The sequence below is a fragment of the Nerophis ophidion genome, linkage group LG17, assembly GCF_033978795.1.
Source record: "Nerophis ophidion isolate RoL-2023_Sa linkage group LG17, RoL_Noph_v1.0, whole genome shotgun sequence".
NCBI lineage: Eukaryota > Metazoa > Chordata > Actinopteri > Syngnathiformes > Syngnathidae > Nerophis > Nerophis ophidion.
The window spans coordinates 37,615,577-37,643,382 of NC_084627.1; the positions used below are offsets into that span (position 1 = coordinate 37,615,577).

General features: G+C 41.5%; 1 protein-coding gene across 1 annotated transcript in view; it reads left to right on the plus strand.

The window, feature by feature from the left end:
* shroom3 (shroom family member 3) overlaps nt 1-27,806 on the plus strand; it is a 214,179-nt gene that overhangs the window by 94,547 nt on the left and 91,826 nt on the right. The window contains 1 exon segment of the mRNA XM_061876895.1: nt 458-616. Coding sequence (XP_061732879.1) covers nt 458-616 — 159 coding nt within the window.

Genomic DNA, 27,806 nt, shown 5'->3' on the forward strand with positions numbered 1-27,806 from the left:
CCCACCTGTTCCCAATTAGCCTGCACACATGTGGGATGTTCCAAATAAGTGTTTGATGAGCATTCCTCAACTTTCTCAGTCTTTTTTGCTACTTATGCCAGCTTCTTCAAAACACATTGCAGGCATCAAATTCAAATGAGCTAATATTTTCTAAAAATAACAACGTTTTCCAGTTTGAACGTTAAGTATCTTGTCTTTCCGGCCTATTCAATTGAATCTAGGTTGAAAAGGATGTGCAAATCATTATATTTTGTTTTTATTCACAATTTACACAACGTGCCAACTTCACTGGTTTTTGGGTTTGTAGCTCATCCAGTGTATGTTATCTTTAAAAACAATCATTGAAAAGCCCAAGCTTTAATCATTCTTAATTCTCAATACAAGCACATGGGAATCGGATACAGTTTAATAATGTAACAAAACTACGCAACGTCATGTTTTCCTTTTCAATCCTCAGGGATTGCATGGAGGAATGTGGGTCTTCACCTCCCTCACATCCTACTTCATACCCCGCTCCTTCGCCTCCTTCGCCGCCACTGCATCCAAAACAACAAACACAAACGGACTACAGCAGCCCAAGCTCAACAGGGGGAGTCCAGCTGCGCATCAGGAACAGGTACAGTACCCAAGCCCGGGAAAACAACATGCCAGTTATGAAACGAGTCAGCCAGGTCGTGGCCATTTGGAGATTTAGTGAGCTGGTGAAGACAATAGGTGCTGCAAGGTTTAAACAGGAAGTCAACCAATCAATATTTATTTTGTGTCAGTTGAGGAGGTCACGACCCCTGCTGGACGTCCTGCCTGCATTGTCAAAGTGTCAGAGGGTGTATTAAGTTCAGTCCTGGGCTTGGAATTTGCTCTTCAAACAGTTTCCGTGGCAACCGCCTAACAAAAGTTCCACGTCGTCTTCACCGGTTTTTGCATTTTACCTCGACCGTTTTACAAACCCCGTTTCCATGTGAGTTGGGAAATTGTGTTAGATGTAAATATGAACGGAATACAATGATTTGCAAATCATTTTCAACCCATATTCAGTTGAATATGCTACAAAGACAACATATTTGATGTTCAAACTGATAAACCTTTTTTTTGTTTTTGCAAATAATCATTAACTTTAGAATTTGATGCCAGCAACACGTGCCAAAGAAGCTGGGAAAGGTGGCAATAAATACTGATAAAGTTGAGGAATGCTCATCAAACACTTATTTGGAACATCCAATTGGGAACGGTGGCGTGACAGCAGTGACAATACCAAGTTTTATGACTCTTAAAGGAGACATTATCACAATTTCAGAAGGGTTCAAACCAATAAAAATCAGTTCCCAGTGGCTTATTTTATTTTTGGGAGCTTTTTCCAAATTTTACCCGTCCCGGAATATCCCTAAAAAAAGCTTGAAAGTGCTTGATTTTCGCTATTTTCGCTATTTGCTCCCTGTGACGTCACATAACGATTCCAATACAAACAATGGCGAATAGCACAGCAAGATATAGCGACATTAGCCCGGATTCAGACTCGGATTTCAGCGGCTTAAGCGATTCAACAGATCACGCATGTATTGAAACAGATGGTTGGAGTGTGGAGGCAGATAGCGAAAACGAAATTGAAGAAGAAACTGAAGCTATTGAACCAATAGCTAGTGACGCTATTCGGCCATGCATGTCTGTCTTAGCATCGCCGGTAAAATGTGCAGACCAACCGATCAGGACTTTCGCATTGACACTGGATCAACTTAAATCCGTCGATTGGTAAGTGTTTGTTTGGCATTAAATGTGGGTGGAAGGAAACGCTGGATGCAAATACAACTACAAATGTACATACAGGTAGCCTAAATAGCATGTTAGCATCGATTAGCTGGCAGTCATGCCGCGACCAAATATGTCTGATTAGCACATAAGTCAACAACATCAACAAAACTCACCTTTGTGATTTCTTTAACTTTATCGTTGGGAATGCATCTGCTTTGAGTGTCGCAGGATATCCAGACATTCTTGTCATCTCTGTGCCATCTCTGTCGTAGCATCGCCGGTAAAAACCAAACGAGGGATTTTCGCATCTCTTGACACTGGAGCAACCTAAATCCGTCGATTGCTAAGTGTTTGTTTGGCATTAAATGTGGATGGAGGGAAAGGCTGGATGTAAATATAGCTACAAATGAGGCATAATGCTGGCCTAAATAGCATGTTAGCATCGATTAGCATGCTGTGCTAATCGATGCACATTCTACGTAGATCAACTTAAATCCGTCCCTGATCGTGTTGTTACACCCTCCGACAACACACCTACGCGGCATGATGTCTCCAAGGTAGCAGAAAACAGTAAAAAAAAACGGAAAATAACAGCGCTGATTTGACTCGATGCGTGTGATGTGGTAGGGAAAAATGGCGTTGAGTACCGATGTAACGTCGTCGCTCAGAGAGGGATAAACAGAAAGGCGTTTAATTCGCCAAATTCACCCATTTAGAGTTCGGAAATCGGTTAAAAAAATATATGGTCTTTTTTGCAACATCAAGGTTTATATTGACGCTTACATAGGTCTGGTGATAATGTTCCCCTTTAAGAGTTACAGCTGCAAAATTAGCTAAGCAAAAATAGCTTGAAAGATTAGCATGCTGGAATGCTAATATTTTTTCCTCACCGTTATTTTTCACCAATGACAATCAGCCAATTATAATGCTTTTAAAACAGGCAGCTGTGTGGGCTGCTTTAAGGTCTCTTCCACCCTCATTGGGGTCCTTCAAGCATTAGAGGGGCTGTCACACCAAATTTCTTCTTCCGGGGGTAAAGTTTTTGTAGGGGGGAAGAAATTTGGCGTGACAGCGCCATAATTGGGTATAAATACAGCTTCCTGAAAAATGCTCAGTCTTTCCCAAGAAAGGATGGGGCGAGGTACACCCCTTTGTCCACAACTGCTTGAGCAAATAGTCAAACAGTTTAAGAATAACGTTTCTCAAAGTGCAATTGCAAGAAAATTAGGGATTTCAACATTTACGGTCCATAATATCATCAAAAGGTTCAGAGAATCTGGAGAAATCACTCCACGTAAGCGGCATGACCGGAAACCAACATTGAATGACCGTGACCTTCGATTCCTCAGACGGCACTGTACCAAAAACCGACATCAATCTCTTAAGGATATCACCACATGGGCTCAGGAACACTTCAGAAAACCACTGTCGCTAAATACAGTTCATTGCTACATCTGTAAGTGCAAGTTAAAGCTCTACTATTCAAAGTGAAAGCCATTTATCAACAACATCCAGAAACGCTGCCGGCTTCTCTGGGCCCGAGATCATCTAAGACGGACTGATGCAAAGTGGGAAAGTGTTCTGTGGTCTGACGAGTCCACATTTCAAATTGTTTTTGGAAATATTTCCCAACTCATATGGAAACGGGGTTTGTACTTAAGCTTCGTGTCATGTGAGAAAATGTCAGGTGGTTCAGGTTGGCATCTCTCTTTGCTTAGTTGTGTTTTCTGTAGGCACTGAGGCTTCTTTCGACATCCCGAAAAAATGTACGTTAGGTAAATTGTGGACTATACTTTGACCATTTGTGTGAATTAGGGCTGCTTTTGGTGGTTGGAAAGTCATCAACTATCTTAATTAGGGATGTCCGATAATATCGGACTGCCAATATTATCGGCCGATAAATGCTTTAAAATGTAATGTCGGAAATGATCGGTATTGGTTTCAATAAGTAAAATGTATGACTTTTTAAAACGCCACTGTGTACACGCACATAGGGAGAAGTTCAGAGCGCTAATAAACATTAAAGGCACTTCCCTAGCGTGCCAGCCTAGTCACATAATATCTACGATTTTTCACACACACAAGTGAATGCAAGGCATACTTGGTCAACAGCTATACAGGTCACACTGAAGGTGGCCGTATAAACAACTTTAACACTGTTCCAAATATGCGCCACACTGTGAACCCACACCAAACAAGAATGACAAACACATTTTTGGAGAACATCCACACCGTAACACAACATAAACACAACAGAACAAATACCCAGAACCCCTTGCAGCACTAACTCTTCCGGGACGCTACAATATACACCCCCGTTACCCCCTAGGTGGTAATTTCCGATATTGTCCAACTGTTAATTACCGATTCCGATATCAACCCATACTGATATATAGTCGTGGAATTAACACCTTGTTGCATAAAACAATGTAACAAGGTTTTCCAGAATAAATCAACTCAAGTTATGGAAAAAAATACCAACATGGCACTGCCATATTTATTATTGAAGTCACAAAGTGCATTATTTTCCTTTAACATGCCTCAAAACAGCAGCTTGGAATTTAGGACATGCTCTCCCTGAGAGAGGATGAGGAGGTTGAAGCGGGCGGGGTTGAGTTGGGGGGGGGGTTTAGCGGCAGGGTATATTGTAGCGTCCCAGAAGAGTTAGTGCTGCAAAAGTTTCTGGGTATTTCTTCTGTTATGTTTATGTCGTGTTACGGTGCGGATGTTCTCCCAAAATGTGTTTGTCATTCTTGTTTGATGTTGGTTCACAGTATGGTGCATATTTGTAACAGTGTTAAAGTTGTTTGTACGGCCACCCTCAGTGTGACCTGTATGGCTGTTGACCAAGTATGCCTTGCATTCTCTTGTGTGTGTGAAAAGCCGTAGATATTATGTGACTGAGCCGGCTCGCAAAGGCAGTGCCTTTAAGGTTTATTGACGCTCTGTACTTCTCCCTATGTCCGTGTACACACCGGCGATTTAAATAGTCCTAAATTTTACTTTTTTGAAACCGATTCCGATAACTTTCAAACCGATAATTTTCCGTATACATTTTAAAGCATTTATCCCCATCTCTAATTACCATGAATAAATACTTGACTATTCCGGCATGAAATGAATCAACATAAGTCAACCTCTTGCGGTCTAAAAAGTGAAAGAAAAAGATGTAAGGCTTTACTTCCAAATGTTAAAAAAAAACTCCGCACACAAAGCCGTCTGAAATGGCCGGATTTGAGGCGCCCCCTTGAGGGTGAAGACAGGAGCGAATAGCATGAAGGTCGCTCAAAATTACGATCAATTTTTTGGGTTTTACTCGTTTAAATAAACACATTTTAAAGTTGCTCTTTCCGTGCTGCATAGCGCCGGCGTGTTGAACTTTTTTTTTTTTTTTCTGAAGCTGAGTACGCAAAGGATCTTGGGACATGAAAAGACGCAAAGGATACACAACTTGTACACTTGTTAATGGAAAATTGTTTTTATACTTGCAGAAAATGTTTTTATAGTTGGAGAAAAATGTTCCAGTAAAATGTTTTTTTTACTGGCAGACAAATGTTTTAATACTTAATGCTTTTTTTATTTGCAGAAAATATTGTTTATACGTGCGAATCGTTTTTTGTTTTTTTTTACTTTAAAATCTGATTTATTTTTGTATTGTTTTTGTATTGGTTTTATATTTATTTATTTTTTTGTTATTTTATTCAGTCACTGGTGGAGCTAAGGATAATATTTGGAATATTAGTTTTTTATATTGTTGTGCAGCACTTTGGAAAGATTTCTGTTGTTTAAATGTGCTATACTTGCGAGTTGCTTTTTTTATTTGCAGAAAATAGTTTTATACTGGCAAAAAAACCCAAATATTTGCAGAAAATAGTTTGTAAACTAGCAAATCATTTTTTTAATTGCAGAAAAAAAAAAATCATTTGCAAATCGTTGAGCGTGGGTAAAAACATCTTTGTGGAGTTTGGCAGTAATTTCACTTCATATTAAAGTTAGTGACTTGTTTTTTTTTCCGGTTAAACTACATGTTAAGAGATCTTTCAAACACATTGTCTATGTGTCCAAAGTACTCATGTTTAATACCTGTGCATAAAGTGTGAAATTCCAAACCACACCTTTTCCCTGGCGCATGCATTTTTGCACTAACTTGCAACAATAGTAGAATAGAGTACATTTTTACACTCCAGCAAAAAACACCTCCAACTCTTTGTCGGTGAAATTCTTCTTGTTCGCCGTCTTGCTCGCTATCTTTGTGTTTTTTGACTGTATGGAGTGCGTGATCTCAGCCACATGGCCTGTTCGAATATAATTTGCGTTTAATTAGGGGTATGGACACGGAGTGGCAAGCACCACCAACACGTGCACTGAATTTCACGTTGATTGGGATGTGCGAAAGAAATGTATCGGATTAATACATATAAATAAATTGTGTGCATTCAAAGTTTTGGGGATTTGAGCGTATACCATTTTTTTGTGGGAAATCCTAGCAAGACTTATTACATGAGGCCTCTGGTATTTCACAATAGCACAACATCAATAATGCAGCACATTTCCAGAAAGTATTCTGCATATTTAAGAGCAGTAAACAAACCGAAACAATGTATTTTGTTAGGTAACGCAATTTTATGTTTGAGTTTCATAACACATGTTTTCCTCAAACACATGTAAGGACATGTCAGCATCTACAGTTTGTTTGGTAATGCTTACCAGTTGTTTGTCCAAAAACCAAACATAACTCCTCGAATTAATATCTTTTTTAATGTGTACGTGGTAAGTTGTTAAATACATGTTTACTCAAGTTATTATACTTTCGCAGTCTTTTTGTTGAGTTCGGTTCTTATTTAAATCTATTACTTGGTTTAAGTCTATACAGGTTTTTTTATTTATTATTTTTTACTTTTTAAAAAAATATATAAGTAGTATAAAAGTAATTAGAAAAACCCTTGTTTGTTTCAATAATTTTCCCTAAAATAGGCATCTAGGCTAGAAAGTGTATTTTGTTCGATGATTTGATTATCCATCCATCCATCCATCCATCCATCTTCTTCCGCTTATCCGAGGTCGGGTCGCGGGGGCAGCAGCCTAAGCAGGGAAGCCCAGACTTCCCTCACCCCAGCCACTTCGTCTAGATCTTCCCGGGGGATCCCGAGGCGTTCCCAGGCCAACCGGGAGACATAGTCTTCCCAACGTGTCCTGGGTCTTCCCTGTGGCCTCCTACCGGTTGGGCGTGCCCTAAACACCTCGCTCGGGAGGCGTTCGGGTGGCATCCTGACCAGATGCCCAAACCACCTCATCTGGCTCCTCTCGATGTGGAGGAGCAGCGGCTTTACTTTGAGTTCCTCCCGGATGGCAGAGCTTCTCACCCTATCTCTAAGGGAGAGCCCCACCACACGGCGGAGGAAACTCATTTCGGCCGCTTGTACCCGTGATCTTATCCTTTCGGTCATGACCCAAAGCTCATGACCATAGGTGAGGATGGGAACGTAGATCGACCGGTAAATTGAGAGCTTTGCCTTCCGGCTCAGCTCCTTCTTCACCACAACGGATCGGTACAACGTCCGCATTACTGAAGACGCCGCACCGATCCGCCTGTCGATCTCACGATCCACTCTTCCCCCACTCGTGAACAAGACTCGGGGATTTGATTAATCGAACAAATTAATGGATGGATCACTTGATTACTTAAATAATAAAAGCTCCGAGCAATCGGATTCGATGAAACCTCATCGAGCTGGATGCAATCTCACTTGGAGGGGAGGAAACAGGTGGTAGCTGTGGACTCCCCCAAGGCAGTATACTAAGACCTTTACTGTTCCTAATATACGTAAATGAAATGCCATCAGCATGCCTCTGTGAATTGTTCCTGTTTGCGGATGACTCGGCCCTGCTGGTATCTGGCAAGGACAAGTCACAGGTGGAACAAATCCTCAGTGCTGAACTCCTTAATATTTGCACCTGGCTCGCCGACAACAAGCTATCCATACACTTAGGTAAAACGGAATCCATCCTATTTGGGTCCCACATCAACCTTAAAGGGGAACATTATCACAATTTCAAAAGGGTTAAAAACAATAAAAATCAGTTCCCAGTGGCTTGTTGTATTTTTCGAAGTTTTTTTCAAAATTTTACACCTCCCGGAATATCCTTACAAAAAGCTTTAAAGTTCTTGATTTTCGCTATTTGCGATGCGACTGTCCGTTTCCCTGTGACGTCATACAGGGCTGCCAATACCAACAACATGGCGGTTACCACAGCAAGATATAGCGACATTAGCTCGGATTCAGACTCGGATTTCAGCGGCTTAAGCGATTCAACAGATTATGCATGTATTGAAACAGATGGTCAGAGTATGGAGGCAGATAGCGAAAACGAAATTGAAGAAGAACTTGAAGCTATTGGGCGAATAGCTATTGACGCTATTCGGCCATAGCGTGGGTGTACCTAATGAAGTGGCCCATAGCATGGCTGCCTTATTAGCATCGCCGGTAAAATGTGCGGACCAAACGATCAGGACTTTCGCATCTTGTGACTCTGGAGCAACTTAAATCCGTCGATTGGTAAGTGTTTGTTTCGCATTAAATGTGGGTATCTTGTTTCAAATGTACATACAGCTAGCGTAAATAGCATGTTAGCATCGATTAACGTAGCATGTTAGCATCGATTAGCTGGCAGTCATGCCGTGACCAAATATGTCTGATTAACATCAACAAAACTCACCTTTGTGATTTCGTTGACTTAATCGTTGCAAATTTATCTGCAGGTTATCCATACATCTCTGTGCCATGTCTGTCTTAGCATCGCCGGTAAAATGTGCAGACACTCTGGCAAATTCAAGGGGTCTGGCGGCAGATTTTTTGCCAGTGGTGCAACTTGAATCCCTCCTTGTAGTGTTGTTACACCCTTCGACAACACACCAACAAGGCATGATGTCTCCAAGGTTCCAAAAAATAGTCGAAAAAACGGAAAATAATAGAGCTGAGACCCGGTGTTTGTAATGTGAAAATGAAAATGGCGGGTGTATTACCTCGGTGACGTCACGTTCTGACGTCATCGCTAAAAGACTGATAAACAGAAAGGCGTTTAATTTGCCAAAATTCACCCATTTAGAGTTCGGAAATCGGTCAAAAAAATACATGGTCTTTTTTCTGCAACATCAAGGTATATATTGACGCTTGCATAGGTTTGGTGATAATGTTCCCCTTTAAGAAAGTCATTCACTTCACTATAAAAGTGGGTGACATTGTTATCACCAGGAAAGATGAGGTCACCTACCTAGGTTCCATTCTAGAGGATAATCTTTCCTGTGATAAAATGGCAACCCAGGTAATCAAAAAGGTTAACCAAAGAACGAGATTCCTCTACAGAATCTCCTCTCTGGTCAACAAAAGCACCTTGAGGATTCTAGCGGGAACTCTCATTCAACCCTTTTTCGATTACGCTTGCACCTCCAAAACCCTCGAATCTAAACTCCAAACATCCCAGAATAAGCTAGTCCGGTTACTTTTAGACCTCCACCCCAGATCACACCTCAATCCAACCCACTTCTCCAAAGTGGGCTGCCTCAGGGTGGAGGACAGAATAAAGCAACTTGCACTGAGCCTAGTCTATAAAATCCGCTACACCTCCCTGATACCGAAGTACATGTCAAACAACTTCCATAACGTAAATGACCGCCATAACCACAACACCAGGGGGAGTTCCACAAACCACGTTTAACCCAGATTCCGATCAAACAAAGGTCTTAACTCATTCTCCTTCTATGCCACATCAATGTGGAATGCACTCCCAACAGGTGTAAAAGTAAGTGCATCTCTATATTCCTTCAAAACCGCTCTAAAACAACACCTCCAGGCAACTTCAACACTTTACTAATACCCTCCTCCATTCACATCCCATCTCCCCGGATTATAAACAACCTAATGTAAATAATCAAATGTCATTCTAATGTATATACTTGTTCTTATGCTATCTGAACTCACTATGTTCTCTGCTGGCTGTACATATCCTACTAAGTAAGATCTACACTGTTCCAATGTCCACAATTTTCTGTTGATGCAATTGTTAATGACTCAACCCACCCCCCGGGTTGTAAATAATGTAAATAATTCAATGTACATACTATGATGATTAACCTGTGTGATGACTGTATTATGTTGATAGTATATATTTGTACCATAAATTGATTAACGTGGACCCCGACTTAAACAAGTTGAAAAACTTATTGGGTTGTTACCATTTAATGGTCAATTGTACGGAATATGTACTGAACTGTGCAATCTACGAATAAAAGTATCAATCAATCTAGAAGCGTACACATTCAGTGGCTTTTAAATGTATCTTAAGATATTTTTAGGCATGTGTTAGCTAACGATAAAACAATATACCTGTTGCGATCCGTGACTCGGATCTTCACATATTGTTTGATCTGTTTATTTCCCGTTTAGTCCATCACCATGGTTACTTATTAGTTTCAGCTAGTACTCCCGGTTCCTGCACACCTGTTCTCTGTTAATCACCTTCCCTTTATAAGCCTTCGTCTTTTCATTCTTCTGCCTGGGACCCTAGTTAGTTTTCACACAACGGTACGTCTGCTTTGCACCTTTGCTTACATGCAATTCCTGTATTGTTCTCGCGAGCTCTCACGCTGTGCAATTTTATTCATTCTTAGCTCTCATGCTAAATGTTTTGTTTTCCCCTTTGTGTGCCTATGTGCCAGTTTAGTTTACTATTTGTTTATCCTAGCTTTCATGCTTGCGTCTTTTGTTTGCCTTTTCTTAGCTCCAGTATTTTTGTTTTCTAGCACCTTTTGTTATTCAAATAAATAGTTAAACCTTACCTTTGCTGTGTTCTATTTCGACGCATCCTCGAGGGAATCGAACCCGGCACCACGATGCCGAATAGACGTAACAATACCGTGTTTTCCGTACTGTAAGGGGCACTTAAAATCTTTTTTTCCCTCAAAACTCGACAGTGCGCCTTATAACCTAATGTAAGGAATTCGTTTTTGTTAGCTTACCCACCTCGAAGCTATTTTATTTGGCACGTGGGGTAATGATAAGTGTGACCAGTAGATGGCAGTCAAACATAAGAGATAAGTGTAGGCTGCACTATGATGGGTCTCGAATAAACAACACCAACATTTTATATATTCCATTGAAAGTATAGAACATTACACACGGCTCTCAAATATCTATCAAAATGTTTTAGTCCGACTTTGGTCAGCTATGAAGCCGCACTGCTTGATGGATTGTCGGCGCATTAGTGAAGTGAATTATATTTATATAGCGCTTATCTCTAGTGACTCAAAGCGCTTTTACATAGTGAAACCCAATATCTAAGTTACATTTAAACCAGTGTGGGTGGCACTGGGAGTAAGTAGGTAAAGTGTCTAGGCAGTGACTAGAATGGCGGTAGCGGGGATCAAACTTGGAACCCTCAAGTTGCCAGCACGGCCATTCTACCAACCGAGCTATACCGCCCCATTAAACATACGAGTATTATTATGGTGTGTGTAATTAGGTAAGACATATTATCTGGAGTTTTGTTTTGCAATATTATGCAAAAGCAACTTTTCTTACCTTCTGGTACTTGCTGATCTGTATTTGGGATCTGCATAAATCCTGAAAAATTGTGCGAGTCCGCGCCGACGCCATAGTCGATAAGCTTCTTCTTTTTCTCTCTTCTTCTTGTTATGGGACATTCATCCTCCGCTGTTGCCATTTCTAATATAAAGTTGTTTAAAGTTCTTACTTATATCTGTCAGTAAACTCGCCATGAAAGCGCTAAAACATACCGGTGTAGTGAGTTGACATTATTCACCCAAAAGAATGTTAGTTATGAGAGAGGTCCAACTTGTGTTTTATCAGTAAGTAAGCAAACAAAGGCTTCTAATTTAGCTGCTAACATATGCAGTAACATATTGTCATTTTCCATTCTATTATTTTGTCAACATTACTAAGGACAAGTGGTAGAAAATGAATTATTCATCTACTTGTTCATTCACTGTTAATATCTGCTTACTTTCTCTTTTAACATGTTCTATCTACACTTCTGTTATAATGTAATAATCACTTATTCTTCTGTTGTTTGATACCTTCCATTACTTTTGGTTGATACCACAAATTTGGGTATCGATCCGATACCAAGTCGTTACTGGATCATACATTGGTCATATTCAAAGTCCTCATGTGTCCAGGGACATATTTCCTGAGTTTATAAACATAATATGAATTTAAAAAAAAAGATTTTGTGACGATAACATTTTTTACTGTAATCATAGTAGTATCGACTAGATACGCTACTGCACTTGATATCATTACAGTGGATGTCAGGTGTAGATCCACCCTTTGGAATTTGTTTACATTGTGATGCCGGTGAGCTACGATGTGTCGTGAAGCATGTTTTAATCATAGTAGTATCGAGTAAATACGCTACTGTACTTGGTATCATTACAGTGGATGTCAGGTGTAGATCCACCCTTTGGAATTTGTTTACATTGTGATGCCGGTGAGCTACGATGTGTTGTGAAGCATGTTTAGCTATTCCTCGTCCTGCAGGGATGATACTTGTAAAAAACGTACTTTATTTGTCACCATGGAGGCGAGGATTAGTGATTTAGAAGTAGCTAAAACACTGCAAAATGCGGCTGGACGTTAGCCGCTAGCTAACTAGCCATGTCTTAAAGCACTTCTACCTGAAGGCGTTGTCACGCCAAATTTCTATCCTCTACAAAAACCTTCCCCCTCCCATTCACTTCCGGGGTCATGATTAATACAGATGTTTTGTTAACGCAATATTATAAAAATATAACGCTATTATATAAAAATAAAATACAGACGTTTCGTTAACGGTATATTGTAAAAAAAAATTGAAAAAAATGAAAAAAACAATTTACAAACACAAGCTATGGGATGACGTAAGAGATGACATAAGAGGAAACGTGAGGAAACGTGACCCCGGAAGTAAATGTGTCATCCCATAGCTTGTGTTTGTAAATTGTTTTTTTCATTTTATTTTTTATAATATAACGTTAACAAAACGTCTGAATTTTTATAATATAGCGTTATATTTTTTAAATATAGTGTTAACAAAATGTCTGTATTAATCATGACCCCGGAAGTAAACGGGGGGGAAGGTTTTTGTAGGGGGGAAGAAATTTGGCGTGACAGCGTTTCAGTGTTATAACTTCACCTTTATCGTTAGTTTTTAAGCCAAAATGCGTCCGTTTTCCCTTTTCTGTCTACACACTGTGTCTGCTTGCAAGTAGTCTGTGATTGTGCGCTGCCGAACATGCTCCTCTGCTCTTAAAACCAGCAATTTTGACGACGTGGCGCCGTCATGCACCGTTAAATAAAGGGGGTGGGGGGGAGGAACCGGTACTTTTTAGAGGCGGTATGGTACTGAATATGATTCATTAGTATCACGGTACTATACTAGTACCGGTAGGGCTGGGCGATATACTCGATATATCGCGGGTTTGTCTCTGTGCGATGTAGAAAATGACTATATCGTGATATTCGAGTATACATTCTCACGCAGTTGCTTTTAGCTGCGGGCATTACACTACATGCTTTTATCACTCTTTTCTGTCTCTCCTTCTCACAGAGACATAAAACAAGCGCACTTTCTTACATACGTAAGAAGTGCAACGTCACACGCTCCGGCAGAGAAGAGAGGTAGCGACATGGTAACTTCAGCTGTGATGCTAACGGTGAGGTGCGGGTGATAATACGAGAGAGAGAAGGTGCGAATCTGGTAACAAATGAAGGAAAAATTAATTACCCAAAAAAACAGCAGGGGATTCATCGTCCGGCGGTGGTTTGGCTTCAAGCGGGAATATATTCAACATTTATGGGGCACAAGCGTTGTTACAAAAAGTAGCAGCACCGCTAATGTAGCATCATTTGAAAAGTCACCCGCTGGAGAATGAAGACGGTTTGAAACTAGGGCTGGGCGATATATACGATATATCTGTATCTGTGCGATATAGAAAATGAGGCGCCAGCGCCCCCCGCGACCCCGAAAGGGAATAAGCGGTAGAAAATGGATGGATGGATATATCGTAATATTCGAGTATACGTTCTCACGCAGTTGCTTTTAGCTGCGGGCATCACACTTCAGGCTCTTCTCACTCTTTCCTGTCTTTCCTTCTCACAGACAAGCAGGCGCACCTTCTTACACACGTCACATACTGTCACGTCATACGTCACATACGTATACGCCCTCGCCCAGCAGAGAGGGAGCAGACTGGGCTACGTTAGCTCCTAACATAGCCTTACGAGAGAAAGAAGGTGCAGATCTGGTAACAAATGAAGGAAGACTTAATTCCCAATAAAAACAGCAGGGGGTCCATCGTCTGGCGGTGGTTCGGCTTCAAGTGGGAATATGTCGAACAGAAACCCGTAATTTGTCAAGTGTGGGGCAAAAGCGTTGCTATAAAAAGTAGCATTACTACTAATATGTAGCATCATTTGAAAAGTCACCTGCTAGAGAATGAAGAGTGCTTATTCCGCATGTCAACATCTCCATTCGGTGCCACACGCCCACAAAATCATGCGCAAAAGTGCACTTTATTGATTTTAAACTATTGTAGTGGCGTTCTGTACAAAAAGTGCATTTTAATTTAGTGTTGTTTTGATATGTCATCTTAGTGACATAATGCACAAAAGTGCACTGATAGCTTGTTTTAAAATGTCTCTGACAATCTTGCACTTTGTTTTGAAATGACATGAATGTTTGTGCCACTGCTTAATTATTGTTTAATAAGTACAGTTTTGGTCAATTGACTTAGTGGTGATTTCCCTCTGCATGAAAGTTTAAAATGAGCATATATTAATGCAGTATGAAGAAGAATGTTTTAATGTAGACACATAGAGTCATCATACTGCTGTGATTATATGTGTCAAATGTTCATTCAAGGCTAAGGCAAAATATTGAGATATATTGTGTGTTGTGACATTGCCTATAAATATCGAGATATTAATAAAATGCCATATCACCCAGCCCTAAGTACCGGTATACAGTGCAACCCTATTCGTAATAAGGACAAGTGGCTTAGAAAATAGATAAATCAATGGTTCTCAAATTGTGAACGGTACATGGGCTTCAGTGAGTTTTACGGCAAAAAAACCTGTCAAATATATTAGTGTTGCATTAAAAACTGTGGCCCTGCGATGGGGTGGCGATTTGTCCAGGGTGTACACTGCCTTCCGCCCGAATGCAGCTGAGATAGGCTCCAGCGACCCCAAAAGGGAATAAGCGGTAGAAAATGGATGGATGGATGGATGGAAGTAAAAACTGTGTGTATTGTTACAATGGCCAAACATCCGTCCATCCATTTTTTACCGCTTTTCCCGTTTGGGGTGCTGGAGCCTATCACAGCTCCATTCGGGCGGAAGGCGGCGTACACCCTGGACAAGTCGCCACCTCATCACAGGGACGCATATTAAATATATCGTCGTACTTGCCAACCCTCCCGGATTTTCCGGGAGACTCCCGAAATTCAGCGCCCCTCCCGAAAACCTCCCGGGACAAATTTTCTCCCAAAAATCTCCCAAAATTCAGGCGGAGCTGGAGGCCACGCCCCCTCCAGCTCCATCCGGACCCGAGTGACGTGTCGACAACGTGTTTTCACGTCCGTTTTCCCACAATATAAACAGACTGCCTGCACAATGACGTTATAACTGTAGAATGATCGAGGACGAGTTTTTGGTTTCTTATGTGGGTTTATTGTTAGGCAGTCTCATTAACTTAAAAAAAAAATTGATCTCATCTCTGTACACTGCTGCTGGAATTTTAATTTTCCTGAAGGAACTGTCCTGAAGGAATCAATAAAGTACTATCTATCTATCTATCCATCTATCTATCTATCTATCTATCTATCTATCTATCTATCTAACGTGCTCCTAACGCGGCAACAACACACAACAACAGCAGTCACGTTTTCGTCTACCGTAAAGCAGTTCGTCTGCCGTAAACATCAATGTTATGACACTTTTAAACAGGACAATACTGCCATATACTGTGCATGCATATGTGACAATAAAATCTATGGCTTTTAGAGCAGTGGTCCTCAACCTTTTTTCAGAGATGTACCCCCTGTTAACATTTTTTAAATTCAAGTACCCTATAATCAAAGCAAAGCATTTTGGTTGAAAAAAAAAAAGACAAAGAAGTAAAATACAGCACTATGTCATCAGTTTCTGATTTATTAAATTGTATATCAGTGCAAAATATTGCTCATTTGTAGTGGTCTTTCTTGAACTATTTTGAAAAAAATATATAAAAATAACAAGTGATTCAATTATAAATAATGATTTCTACACATACTGCGATGAAGTGGCGACTTGTCCAGGGTGTACGCCGCCTTCCGCTCGATTGTAGCTGACATAGGCACCAGCGCCCCCCGCGACTCCAGAGGGAAGCAGCGGTAGGAAATGGATGGATGGATGGATGGATAGCTGTAAATATACTCCTCCCCTCTTAACCACGCCCCCAACAACGCCCCTCACCCACCCCCCGACCAGCAACACCTGACAAAGAAGTTGGGAAAAGTGGCAATAAATACTGATAAAGTTGAGGAATGCTCATCAAACACTTATTTGGAACATTTTACGACACTATTGTATTTTGATGTTGGTTATTGATGGCGGTACTTGGAGAGCCAAGTGTTTTCTCAGGCGTTATTTGGTAAAAAAAATAAAAAATAGTTTGAGAACCACTGGGTTAGATGATTGACCGCGAGCCTTGTCGGCCAGGGCAAGTTGGCTCCGTTGCCCCGGTTCTACCTACTTACCCTTCTGGCTATCCTTTGTCAACTCCAGGCAGCATAATTAATTGACCTTTCTTCTCATTTGTCTTTTTTTTGTGCACCGGGCTTGGAGCATTTTAATGGGGGGGGGGGGTCCTATTTCGGTCTGTCAGTTCCTGGACAAATACTCACAGGAAACATTAAAGCCGGTTCAGTTTGATTTCCATGTCTACAGGATGGTCTATCCATCCATCCATTTTCTACCTCTTGGGGTCGCGGGGGCGCTGGAGCCTTTTCTCAGCTACAATCGGTCGGAAGTCGGGGTACACCCTGGACAAGTCGCCACCTCATCACAGGGCCAACACAGATAGACAGTCTAATTAAAGTGAAGTGAGTTATATTTATATAGCGCTTTTCTCTAGTGACTCAAAGCGCTTTACATAGTGAAACCCAATATCTAAGTTACATTTAAACCAGTGTGGGTGGCACTGGGAGCAGGGGGGTAAAGTGTCTTGTCCAAGGACACAGCGGCAGTGACTAGGATGGCGGAAGCGGGAATCGAACCTGCAAGCCTCAAGTTGCTAGCACGGCCGCTCTACCAACCGAGCTATGCCGCCCCACAAAGTGAAATCCAAGGTATGCTCGGAATAAGGTCATTTGATCTGCAGTTTGCTCGCCTATCGCTTATTATTCTTTCTCAGATGTACTTTCAGTCCCTCCAGTCTATAAATACTCTCACTCGTCTGGAGCCACTTTCATCCAAATATGGAAATCGAATCTTTTTGTGTGTGTTTGTATGTAGTGAGCATGACAGCCTCACAGTGGTGCTACAGTGACAAAAAAAAACATGATGTTTGATTCCTGGGTTTTCTTGCTTACTGCAAGTTTTAGGGTGGAATTTGGAGTTGTTTTTGTGCGCTTGTTGCGTTCCCAGATGGCTCGGAGTCTAGGGCAGTGTTTCTCAACCTTTTTTGAGCCGAGGCACATTTTTTGCGTTAAAAACCCACCAGCAGAAATTATTTAAAATTGAAACTCATTTAACAGGAAAATGTGGTTGTCGCAATTGTTGGATATGACCTCAAAGCAGGGGTGTCAAACTCAAATACAGAGTGGGCCGCAATTTTAAATGGAACAAAGCCGCGGGCCGAGGTTGAACATCCATCCATCCATTTTCTACCGCTTATTCCCTTTCGGGGTGGCGAAGGGCGCTGGCGCCTATCTCAGCTACAATCGGGCGGAAGGCAGTGTACACCCTGGTCAAGTCGCCACCTCAAATTAACCTTTTTAATAGGGACCCAAAAAAGTTTTGCATTAAATATTGAACAAGCAAGGCTTATATAACTTTAGTGACATGCAAAATCCAGTTTCAAATAATAATAATAATAATTGAAAAAATATCAATGGCATATCAAATAAAATTTAAATAAAAATTGTATGCCTTTTTTTCTATTTGCAATCTTCTGAGGTAAATATCAATTTTTTTCCACAGGCTAATAATACATTTGAAAATAACAATAATGAATGGACCAAACATTCAAGCCTTGAAGTAGCAAGAGAAAATGCATGAATAAAACGTTAATTATTGGTCAGTTTGCTGGAAGTTTCCCAGAAGAGTTAGTGCTGCAAGGGGTTCTGGGTATTTGTTCTGTTGTGTTGTTCGCCCGAAATGTGTTTGTCATTCTTGTTTGGTGTGGGTTCACGGTGTGGCGCATATTTGTAACAGTGCTAAAGTTGTTTATACGGCCACCCTCGGTGTGACCTGTATGGCTGTTGACCAAGTATGCCTTGCATTCACTTGTGCGTGTGTGTAAAAGCCACAAATATTATGTGACACGCTGTTAGTATGGAGGAAAAGCGGACGTGACGACAGGTTGTAGAGAACGCTAAAGGCAGTGCCTTAAATGCACGGCCCCCAATATAGTTGTCCAGGTGGAAAATCGGTAGGAATTCGGGAGAATGGTTGCCCCGGGAGATTTTCGGGAGGGGAACTGAACTTCGGGAGTCTACCGGGAAAATTAGGAGGGTTGGCAAGTATTAGTATTAGCGGTGAATGCGGTGTTACAGCGGCACCGACGCTGTATAACACCGGCGGGCCAGCTCTAATGCTAAATTGATATTGCCTCAAGGGCCAAATTAAATTACACGGCAGACCAGATTTGGCCCGCGGGCCAGAGTTTGACACCCATGCTTTAAGGCATGGGTGTCAAACTCTGGCCAAATTAGAGCTGGCCCGTCGGTACTATACAGCGGCGGTGCCACTGTAACACCGCATTCACCGCTAATACTCATACTTGTCAACCCTCCTGATTTTCCCGGTAAAATGCCGAAGTTCAGTACCCCTACTGAAAACCTCCCGGTGCAACCATTTCATCCGAATTTCTCCCGATTTTCCACCAGGACAACAATATTCTAGCAATTTCTACAACCTGTCGTAACGTCCGCTTTTCCTCCATACAAACAGCGTGCAGGCCAAGTCATATAATGTAAGCGACTTGTACACACACACAAGTGAATGCAAGGCTTACTTGGTCAACAGCCATACAGGTCACACTGAGGGTGGCCGTATAAACAACTTTAACACTGTTACAAATATGCGCCACACTGTGAACCCACACCAAACAAGAATGACAACAACATTTCAGGAGAACATCCGCATCGTAACACAACATAACCCCTTGCAGCACTAACTCTTCCGGGATGCTGCAATATACACCCAAACCCCGCCCACCTCTTTGTTGTTTTATTTTCAAGTTTATTAGCCTGTGGAATAAGTTAATGTTGATATTTACCTCAGAAGGCCGCAAATTGAAAAGAGGCATTTTTTTTATTTATTTAAATTGTATTTAATATACCATTGATGTTTTTTCGTTTGTTTTTTGAAAGTTGATTTTGCACTATTAAGTTATATAAGCTTGTTCCATATACTGTCTTCAAGCAAATCAGCGTAGCAAACTGAGCAATAATTAACGTTTTATTCACGCACTTTCTCTTGCTAATTCAAGGCTTGAATATTTGATTCATTCATTATTGTTATTTTATTTTAAAATGTATTATTAGCCTGTGGAAAAACTTTATTTGGATATTTACCTCAGAAGGCTGCAAATAGAAAAGAGGCATTCAATTTCTATTAAAATTTAGTTTGATATGCCGTTGATATTTTTTAATTATTATTATTTGAAACCGGATTTTGCATGTCACTATAAAGTTATAAAAGCCTTGCTTGTTCAATATTCAATGCAAAAACCTTGGCCCGCGGCTTTGTTCAGTTTTGAATTTTGGCCCACTCTGTATTTGACTTTGACACCCCTGCTCTATGGGATACTGGATGCAATGGAAGCCGGGTGGGTCTAACATAATATTGTGAAAGTCTAGTTCATAGTGGATCTAACATAATAGAGAGAGACCAGTCCATGGTGAGACCTGCAAGAGACCATCCCGAGCGGAGACGGGTCAGCAGCGCAGAGACATTATGGAAGTCTCAGGTCCAAAGTCGTGACAAGTCGTTCTAAGGACAAGGCAAGACGATTTTATCTTCAATGGCCGTGATATGACATCAATCAATCATCAATCAATGTTTACTTATACAGCCCTCAATTACGAGTGTCTCAAAGGGTTGCACAAGCCACAACGACATCCTCGGCTCAGATCCCACATCAGAGCAAGAAAAAACTCAACCCAATGGGATCACATTGAGAAACCTTGGAGGGGACCGCAGATATGGGGACCACCCTCCTGGGCGACTGGTGCAATGGACGTCGAGTGGATCTAGCATAATAGTGTCAGAGCCCAGTCCATAGTTGATCCAACATAATGGTGCGAGGGCAGTACATAGTGGTTCTAACATAATAGTTAGAGTCCAGGCCATAGTGGGGCCAGCAGGAGACCATACCGAGCGAAGACGGGTCAGCAGCGCAGAGACGTCCCCAACTGATGCACATGCGAGCGGTCCAACCCGGGTCCCGACTCTGGACAGCCAGCACTTTATCCATGGCCACCTGACCTCCCCCCCACCCTCCAAGGGAGAGGGGGGCAGAGGAGGAAAAAAAGAAACGGCAGATCAACTGGTCTAAAAGGGGGGTCTATTTAAAGGAGGGGTCTTGCACTCAATTTACTTGGGAGTCACTGTGAACCCACATGGAACAAGAATGACAAACACATTTCGGGAGAACATTCGCATCGTAACACAACATAAACACAACAGAACAAATACCCAGAACACCTTGCAGCCCTAACTCTTCCAGGCTACAATACACACCACCTCAACCGATGCACGGAGAGGGGGGCGGGGGGGTGTTTAACGTGGCGGGGTGGTGGGGACGGCGTGGCGCAGTGGAAGAATGGCCTTGCGCAACCCGAGGGTCCCTGGTTCAATCCCCACCTAGTACCAACCTCGTCACGTCCGTTGTGTCCTGAGCAAGACACTTCACCCTTGCTCCTGATGGGTGTTGGTTAGCGCCTTGCATGGCAGCTCCCTCCACCAGTGTGTGAATGGGTAAATGTGGAAGTAGTGTCAAAGTGCTCTGAGTACCTTGAAAGTCGAAAAGCTTTATTATTTATAATGTGTGGGGGGGCAGGGTTGGGGGGGCGGGGTTTGGTGGTAGCGGGGGTGTATATTGTAGCCAGGAACAGTTAGGGCTGCATGGGATTCTGGGTATTTCTTCTGTTGTGTTTATATTGTGTAACGGTGCGGGTGTTCTCCCGAAATGTGTTTGTCATTTAGGGTGTACCCCGCCTTCCGCCCGATTGTAGCTGAGATAGGCACCAGCGCCCCCCCCCGCGACCCCAAAGGGAATAAGCGGTAGAAATGGATGGACATATTCTTGTTTGGTGTGGGTTCACAGTGTAGCGCATATTTGTAACAGTGTTAAGTTGTTTATAGGGCCACCCTCAGTGTGACCTGTATGGCTGTTGACCAAGTATGCGTTGCATTCACTTATGTGTGTGTTCTAACAAGTCAGATACAACATATAACTGGGCTTGCACGCTGCTTGTACAGGTTGTAGAGGGTGCTAAAGACAGTGCCATTATGGCCCCCCATGAATATTGTTGATTGGGTGAAAATCGACAGGAATTTGAGAGAATGGTTGCCCTGAGATTCAGGAGTGTTGGCAAGTATGACACTGTCAAGCGCCATTCATATAAAACTCGCGGGCCGCACTAATATTAAATTGTCTTATCAAGATGCGGGCCGCAAAATAATGTCTCGCGGGCCGCATGTTTGAGACCTCTGATTTAAAGGCTTTAGTATGCAAATGAGTTTTAAGATGGGACTTAAATGCTCCTACTGAGGTAGCATCTCTAACTATTACCGGGAGGTAACATAGTACTGGAGCCCGAATAGAAATCAAATAATCGAAAAAAATAATCGCCTGACTCACCGACTATTAAAAGAATCCTCAATTGCAATATTTATTTTCTTAATATGGGCCTTTAAAGCAAGGGTGCCCATTACGTCGATCGCGAGCTACCAGTCGACCGCGGGGGGTGTGTTAGTCGATCTCGAGCCAGGCTTTTAAAAAAATAGACCTAAAAATTAGTGATCATCAATCTTCACCAAGACGTCACTTAAATGACATTCACGGTACCGGAGGGTCTTGTGAGATGACGCTGGCTGCTGCAAGATCATTATTATTAAAATATGACCGAGAGGAAGGCGAGAAACACTTTTTATTTCAACAGACTCTCGCGCCGTACCTTCCGTCAACACTCTAAAGGCCGACTGCACATTTCCTATCTTCACAATAAAAGCCCTGCTTCATGCTGCCTGCGCTAACTAAATACAGAGTCTCGGAAAACTGGCGTACACAAGCGATCCCTCAGAAAGCTGGCGTGCACAAGTGTATTTAGTTAGCGCAGGCAGCATGAAGCAGGGCTTTTATTGTGAAGATAGGAAATGTGCAGTCGGCCTTTAGAGTTTTGACGGAAGGGACGGCGCGAAAGTCTGTTGAAATAAAAAGTGTTTCTCGCCTTCCTCTCTGTCATTTTTTCATAATAATGAACTGGCAGCAGCCAGCGTCATCTCACAAGACCCTCGGGTGCCGTGAATGTCAATCAAGCAAGCTACGGAATTTGCCGCCAATGTTTTTCTTGTAAAGTGTATGGAAGCTAGATGAATTAGATGCCAAAAACCAACCACTTTCATGTGGTATTGTACAGAAAGGACAACTTTTTTTCTCCTCCATTTGAAAATGTGGGTGTTATCATCATTACTGTCTGATTCCAATCAATGCAAGTCATCAGAATCAGGTAATACACCAACTTATATTCTTGTCTTCGTGAAAGAAAGACATCTATATGTGTTACACATGCTTGTATTATCATTAAACACATTTAACTTGTTTACAAAAATGTCTTTTTCATAAATAAATAAATATAAATGATATATATAAATGAGGTAGATCCCCTCGAGTTGGTCAATTGAAAAGTAGCTCGCCTGCAGAAAAAGTGTGGGCACCCCTGCTTTAAAGCTTTGGCAGATATCTACTGGTTGACATTTTGCTTGTGCATCGTTATGTTACAAAACAACAAATTATAAAACAACAAATCTAATGGTGGGCTCGGTCTTCTGCACAAAATAAATAGCGTCTGTCTGCTGACAAAGTACTTTTCATTCCCATTAGGGCTGGGCAATAAATCGAATACACTCGATATACCGCGGGTTTTTCTCTGTGTGATATAGAAAATGACTATATCGTGATTTTCGAGTATACATTCTCACGCAGTTGCTTTTAGCTGCGGGCATCACACTGCAGACTTTTATCACTTTTTCTTCCCTTTCCTTCTCACAGAGAGATATAACAAGCGCACGTCACATACTGTCGAGCGTGCAACGTCATACGCCCTCGCAGAGCAGAGAGGTAGCGACAATGGGTAACATCAGCCGTGCGAGTGGTAGTACGAGAGAAAGTGTAATGACTGGTGGGCATTGTGGTGCCGGGTTCGATTCCCTCGAGGATGCGTTGACGTGAACACAACAAAGGTAGGATCTTAAAAGATTTATTTAACAAAAAGGGAGCTCTGAACCGAAATACTGGAGCTAATAAAAGGCAAACCTAAAACGCTAGTATGGAAACTAGGAAGTAAAAATAGACAAACTAAAATGGCACAATGGCACAAAAGAGAAAACAAATCATCAGTATGTAAACTGGAAAAAACAAGTGGCTTAGCGTGAGAAGCTAGCGAGAATAGAAATACTTGCGTGAAAGCAAACGACCAAAAATCCAGACGTACAGTTGCGTGAGAGCAAACTATGAACCCAGACCGAATGAACAGAAAAGGCTGGCTTAGATAGGAGGGTGATAATTAGTAGCAGGTGGACTGATGAGTGACCATGGTGACAAAGCTAACTGGAAATAAGGAGTCGGAGAAATATACAAAATGGAAAAATAAATAGTGTAGATCCGAGCAGCGGATCGCAACAGAAAGAAGGTGCACATTTGGCAACAAATGAAGGAAGAATTAATTCCAAAGAAAAACAGCCCACGGTGCATCGTCCGGCGGTGGTTTGGCTTCAAGCGGGAATATGTCGAACAGACAACCGCAAAGTCATGTATGCGGCAAAAGCATACGCGGCTAATTTGTAGTTTTTGAAATGTCACCCGTTTGGGAATGAGGAGTGCTTGAAACATCCTCGGTTCGGTGCCACACCAACAAAATGCCCAAGCAACCATATCCACCTCTACACCGTATGAAAACATAGTCAACAACAGAAGTAGATAACTTTCGCCGGAACCTACCACATAGTGAAGGACATACACTATTTGATTTCCTGTTATGCGGCTCATTTTTATTTGATAGTTATTGAAATGTCTTCTGTGACATCATGCACAAAAGTGCACTTTATTTGTTTTAAACTATTGTAGTTGCATTCTGTAAAAAAAAAATGCACATAAACTTAGTATTTGTTTTGAAATTGTTATGATCCGCCGCCCGGATCTTACATTGTTTTGGTTTTTGAGTCCTTTTGTGTTTTTTTCGATCGTTTTGGACTCTTCCTGTTCTCAGTTTGTGCACTTCCTGTTTTGTCTTGTTGCCATGGTTTCTGATTTGTTCCACCTGCTCTTGTTTGTATGCACACCTGTGTTTTGATTATGGCCTTAGTATTTAAGCCTGCCTTCGACCTCGGTCTGAATCCTTTCTGTTGCGCTTGGAACGCATCGTGGCTGCGCGATGTGTCACCCCAAGATGCAAATGGACCAGATCGGACTGGATGGCAGGTAGGAGCTTGGTTTAATACAAAAAAATATAAAAGAACACTGGCACAAAAGGCAAAAGAAAGGCATGCCGAACGCACGGGGAGCTAGGCTAAGCACTGAGACGAAGTCCAAAAAGTGACGTGACGAGCGCACGCGAAGCTAAGGCGTAACTTAACGCAAGTATTTACATAGAAGACGTGATTGTTGCATGGAGCAAACAAAGGATCCTGACAGAACTTAGGTCGAAGGCAGGCTTAAATACTAACGCCATAATCAAAAGACAGGTGTGCATAATAACAAGAGCAGGTGGAACAAATCAGAAACCATGGCAACAAGACAAAACAGGAAGTGCAAAAACTGAGAACAAGAAGAGTCCAAAACGATCGAAAAAACACAAAAGGACTCAAAAACCAAAACAATGTATGATCCAGGCGGCGGATCATAACAGACATGTCATCTTAGTGACATCGCCCAGCCCTAAGTCCAATGCAAACACAACAAAAGTGACTCAACACTCAAGATTCTTTGAGAAGATGTCGACCTGGAATCGAACCAGCAACCCGAGCCCAGCAAAGACTTTTCTCCACAGTTAAAAGTAACACAAGATCCCTTGGCACTGGGCGGTGATCAGATAACATTTGGGTGTGGATGTGGAGGATTCTTGTGTCTGATTCGTCCAAAAACAGGAAGTGGACCAGAGTCCCATGAGGCTGTGTGTTGATTTTGGGAAGGACAGACATTGATAACGTTTGAAATTCCTTTCATTTCCTCTCCGTCTTGCTTTTATCTCTCCATCACCCAGTCTCCCCCCCCCCCCCAACACCAAACACCACATCTGCATTTGGCTTTGAATTTCCTTCCTTTTCCCTCCTTTATCTCGTCTTTTCTATTCTTTCTTCATGTCAGTTTTTTTTTTTTTTTTTTACTAAAATCCATTCTTTCCCTCCACTTTCGGACCTTGTCTTGCTTCCTTTGCTTTCTTCCTCGCGTCTGCTGACTCATCACATTTTCCAATAATGAGATCACCACATAATTGCTTTAAACACAAAGAAATTCCCTTTTATCAGATGCTTTTTTTGTTGTCCCATTCACTATTAAATGTGCGGTCATGTCTCCAGCACAGTCTCTCTTAAAGGCCTACAGAAATGAGATTTTCTTATTTAAACAGGGATAGCAGGTCCATTCTGTGTCATACTTGATCATTTCGCGATATTGCCATATTTTTGCTGAAAGGATTTAGTAGAGAACATCGACGATAAAGTTCGCAAATTTTGATAGCTAATAAAAAAGCCTTGCCTTTACCGGAAGTAGCAGACGATGACGTCACCGGTGTGAGGGCTCCTCACATCTTCACATTGTTTATAATGTGAGCCTCCAGCAGCAAGAGCCATTCGGACCGAGAAAGCGCCAATTTCCCTATTAATTTGAGCGAGGATGAAAGATTCTTGGATAAGGAAAGTTAGAGTGAAGCGCAAAACAAAAAGAAAAAGCGACGGCTCTGTCACGCCAAATTTCTTCCCCCCTACAATCCCCCCCCCCCATTTACTTCCGGGATCATGATTAATACAGACGTTTTGTTAACGTTATATTATTTAAAAAAATTAAAAAACAATTTACAAACACAAGCTACGTTTCCTCTTATGTCATCCCATAGATTGTGTTTGTAAATTGTTTTTTAAATTTTTTTATAATATGGCGTTAACAAAACGTCTGTATTTTTATAATATAGCGTTATATTTTCATAATACAACGTTAACAAAACGTCTGTATTAATCATGACCGCGGAAGTAAATTGGGGGGGGGAGGTTTTTGTAGGGAGAAGAAATTTGGCGTGACAGCTCCAGGCGGCGGCAATGGGACCGTTTCAGATGTAATTAGACACATTTACCAGGATAATTCTGGAAGATCCCTTATCTGCTTATTGTGTTAATAGTGTTTTAGTCAGATTGTAAAGACATACCTGAATGTCAGATGACCGCGGTGAACGCCAATGTCTCTCAGAGAAGCCGATGGATGAGCTAAAATCACAGCTGCCTTTTTGAGATGCAGGAGGAAGTCCCGTAATCAACTGAAGTCTCCGGTAAGAGCTGACTTAATATCACAATTTTCCCATCCAAAAACTTGCTGGTTGACATAGAGAAACATGTTCGCTTTACCGCTATGTGTTAAAGCTTCACAACAAACAAAGAAACACCGGGTGTGTCTCGGTTGCTAAAGGCAGCTGCAATCCACCGCTTTCCACCAACAGCCTTCTTCTTTGACGCCTCCATTATTAATTGAACAAATTGCAAAAGATTCAGCGACACAGATGTCCAAATTACTGTGTAATTATGCGATGAAAAGAGACGACTTTTAGCCGTAAGTGGTGCTGGGCTAAAATGTCCCCTCCAACCAATGACGTCACAAACACGCATCATCATACTCGTCATCATTCCGGGACGTTTTCGACAAGAAACTCCGCGGGAAATATAAAATTGTATTTTAGTAAACTAAAAAGACTGTATTGGCATGTGTTGCAATGTTAATATTTCATCATTGATATATAAACTATCAGACTCTGTGGTCCGTAGTAGTGGGTTTCAGTAGGCCTTTAAAATATAGTTTTTTCCTGCTGTTGTCTGCATGTGGTTTAATATGTTTTTAGTACGGGCGTAACGGTACACAAAATTTTCGGTTTAGAGGTCACGGTTCAGTTCATTTTCGGTACAGTAAGAAAACAACAAAATATTAATTTTTTGGTTATTTATTTACCAAATTTGTAAACAATGACTTTATCCTTTTAACATTAGGAACACTATAATAATTCTGCCCAAGTTAATCCACATTAAACTGCCTCAAATTGTTGTTCAGATTAAATAAAATGACAAAACTTTTCTTCTACATATAAAAAGTGCAACATTAAACAGTGTCAAGTCAACTCATCATGCTTAATTTATTACAGCATTTGGGAAGCCTGTAGTTGATTTTTATTATGTAAATGTTATACTTTTTTCAACATGTGATAGCAGGGACCCTGCCATTCAAAGCTTTTCTGTCCTTAATACACACACACACACACACACCGCAAAATGAGCTAACGTTACGCTAAAAGCTAAATAGCCTTCACCTCAAGCCAG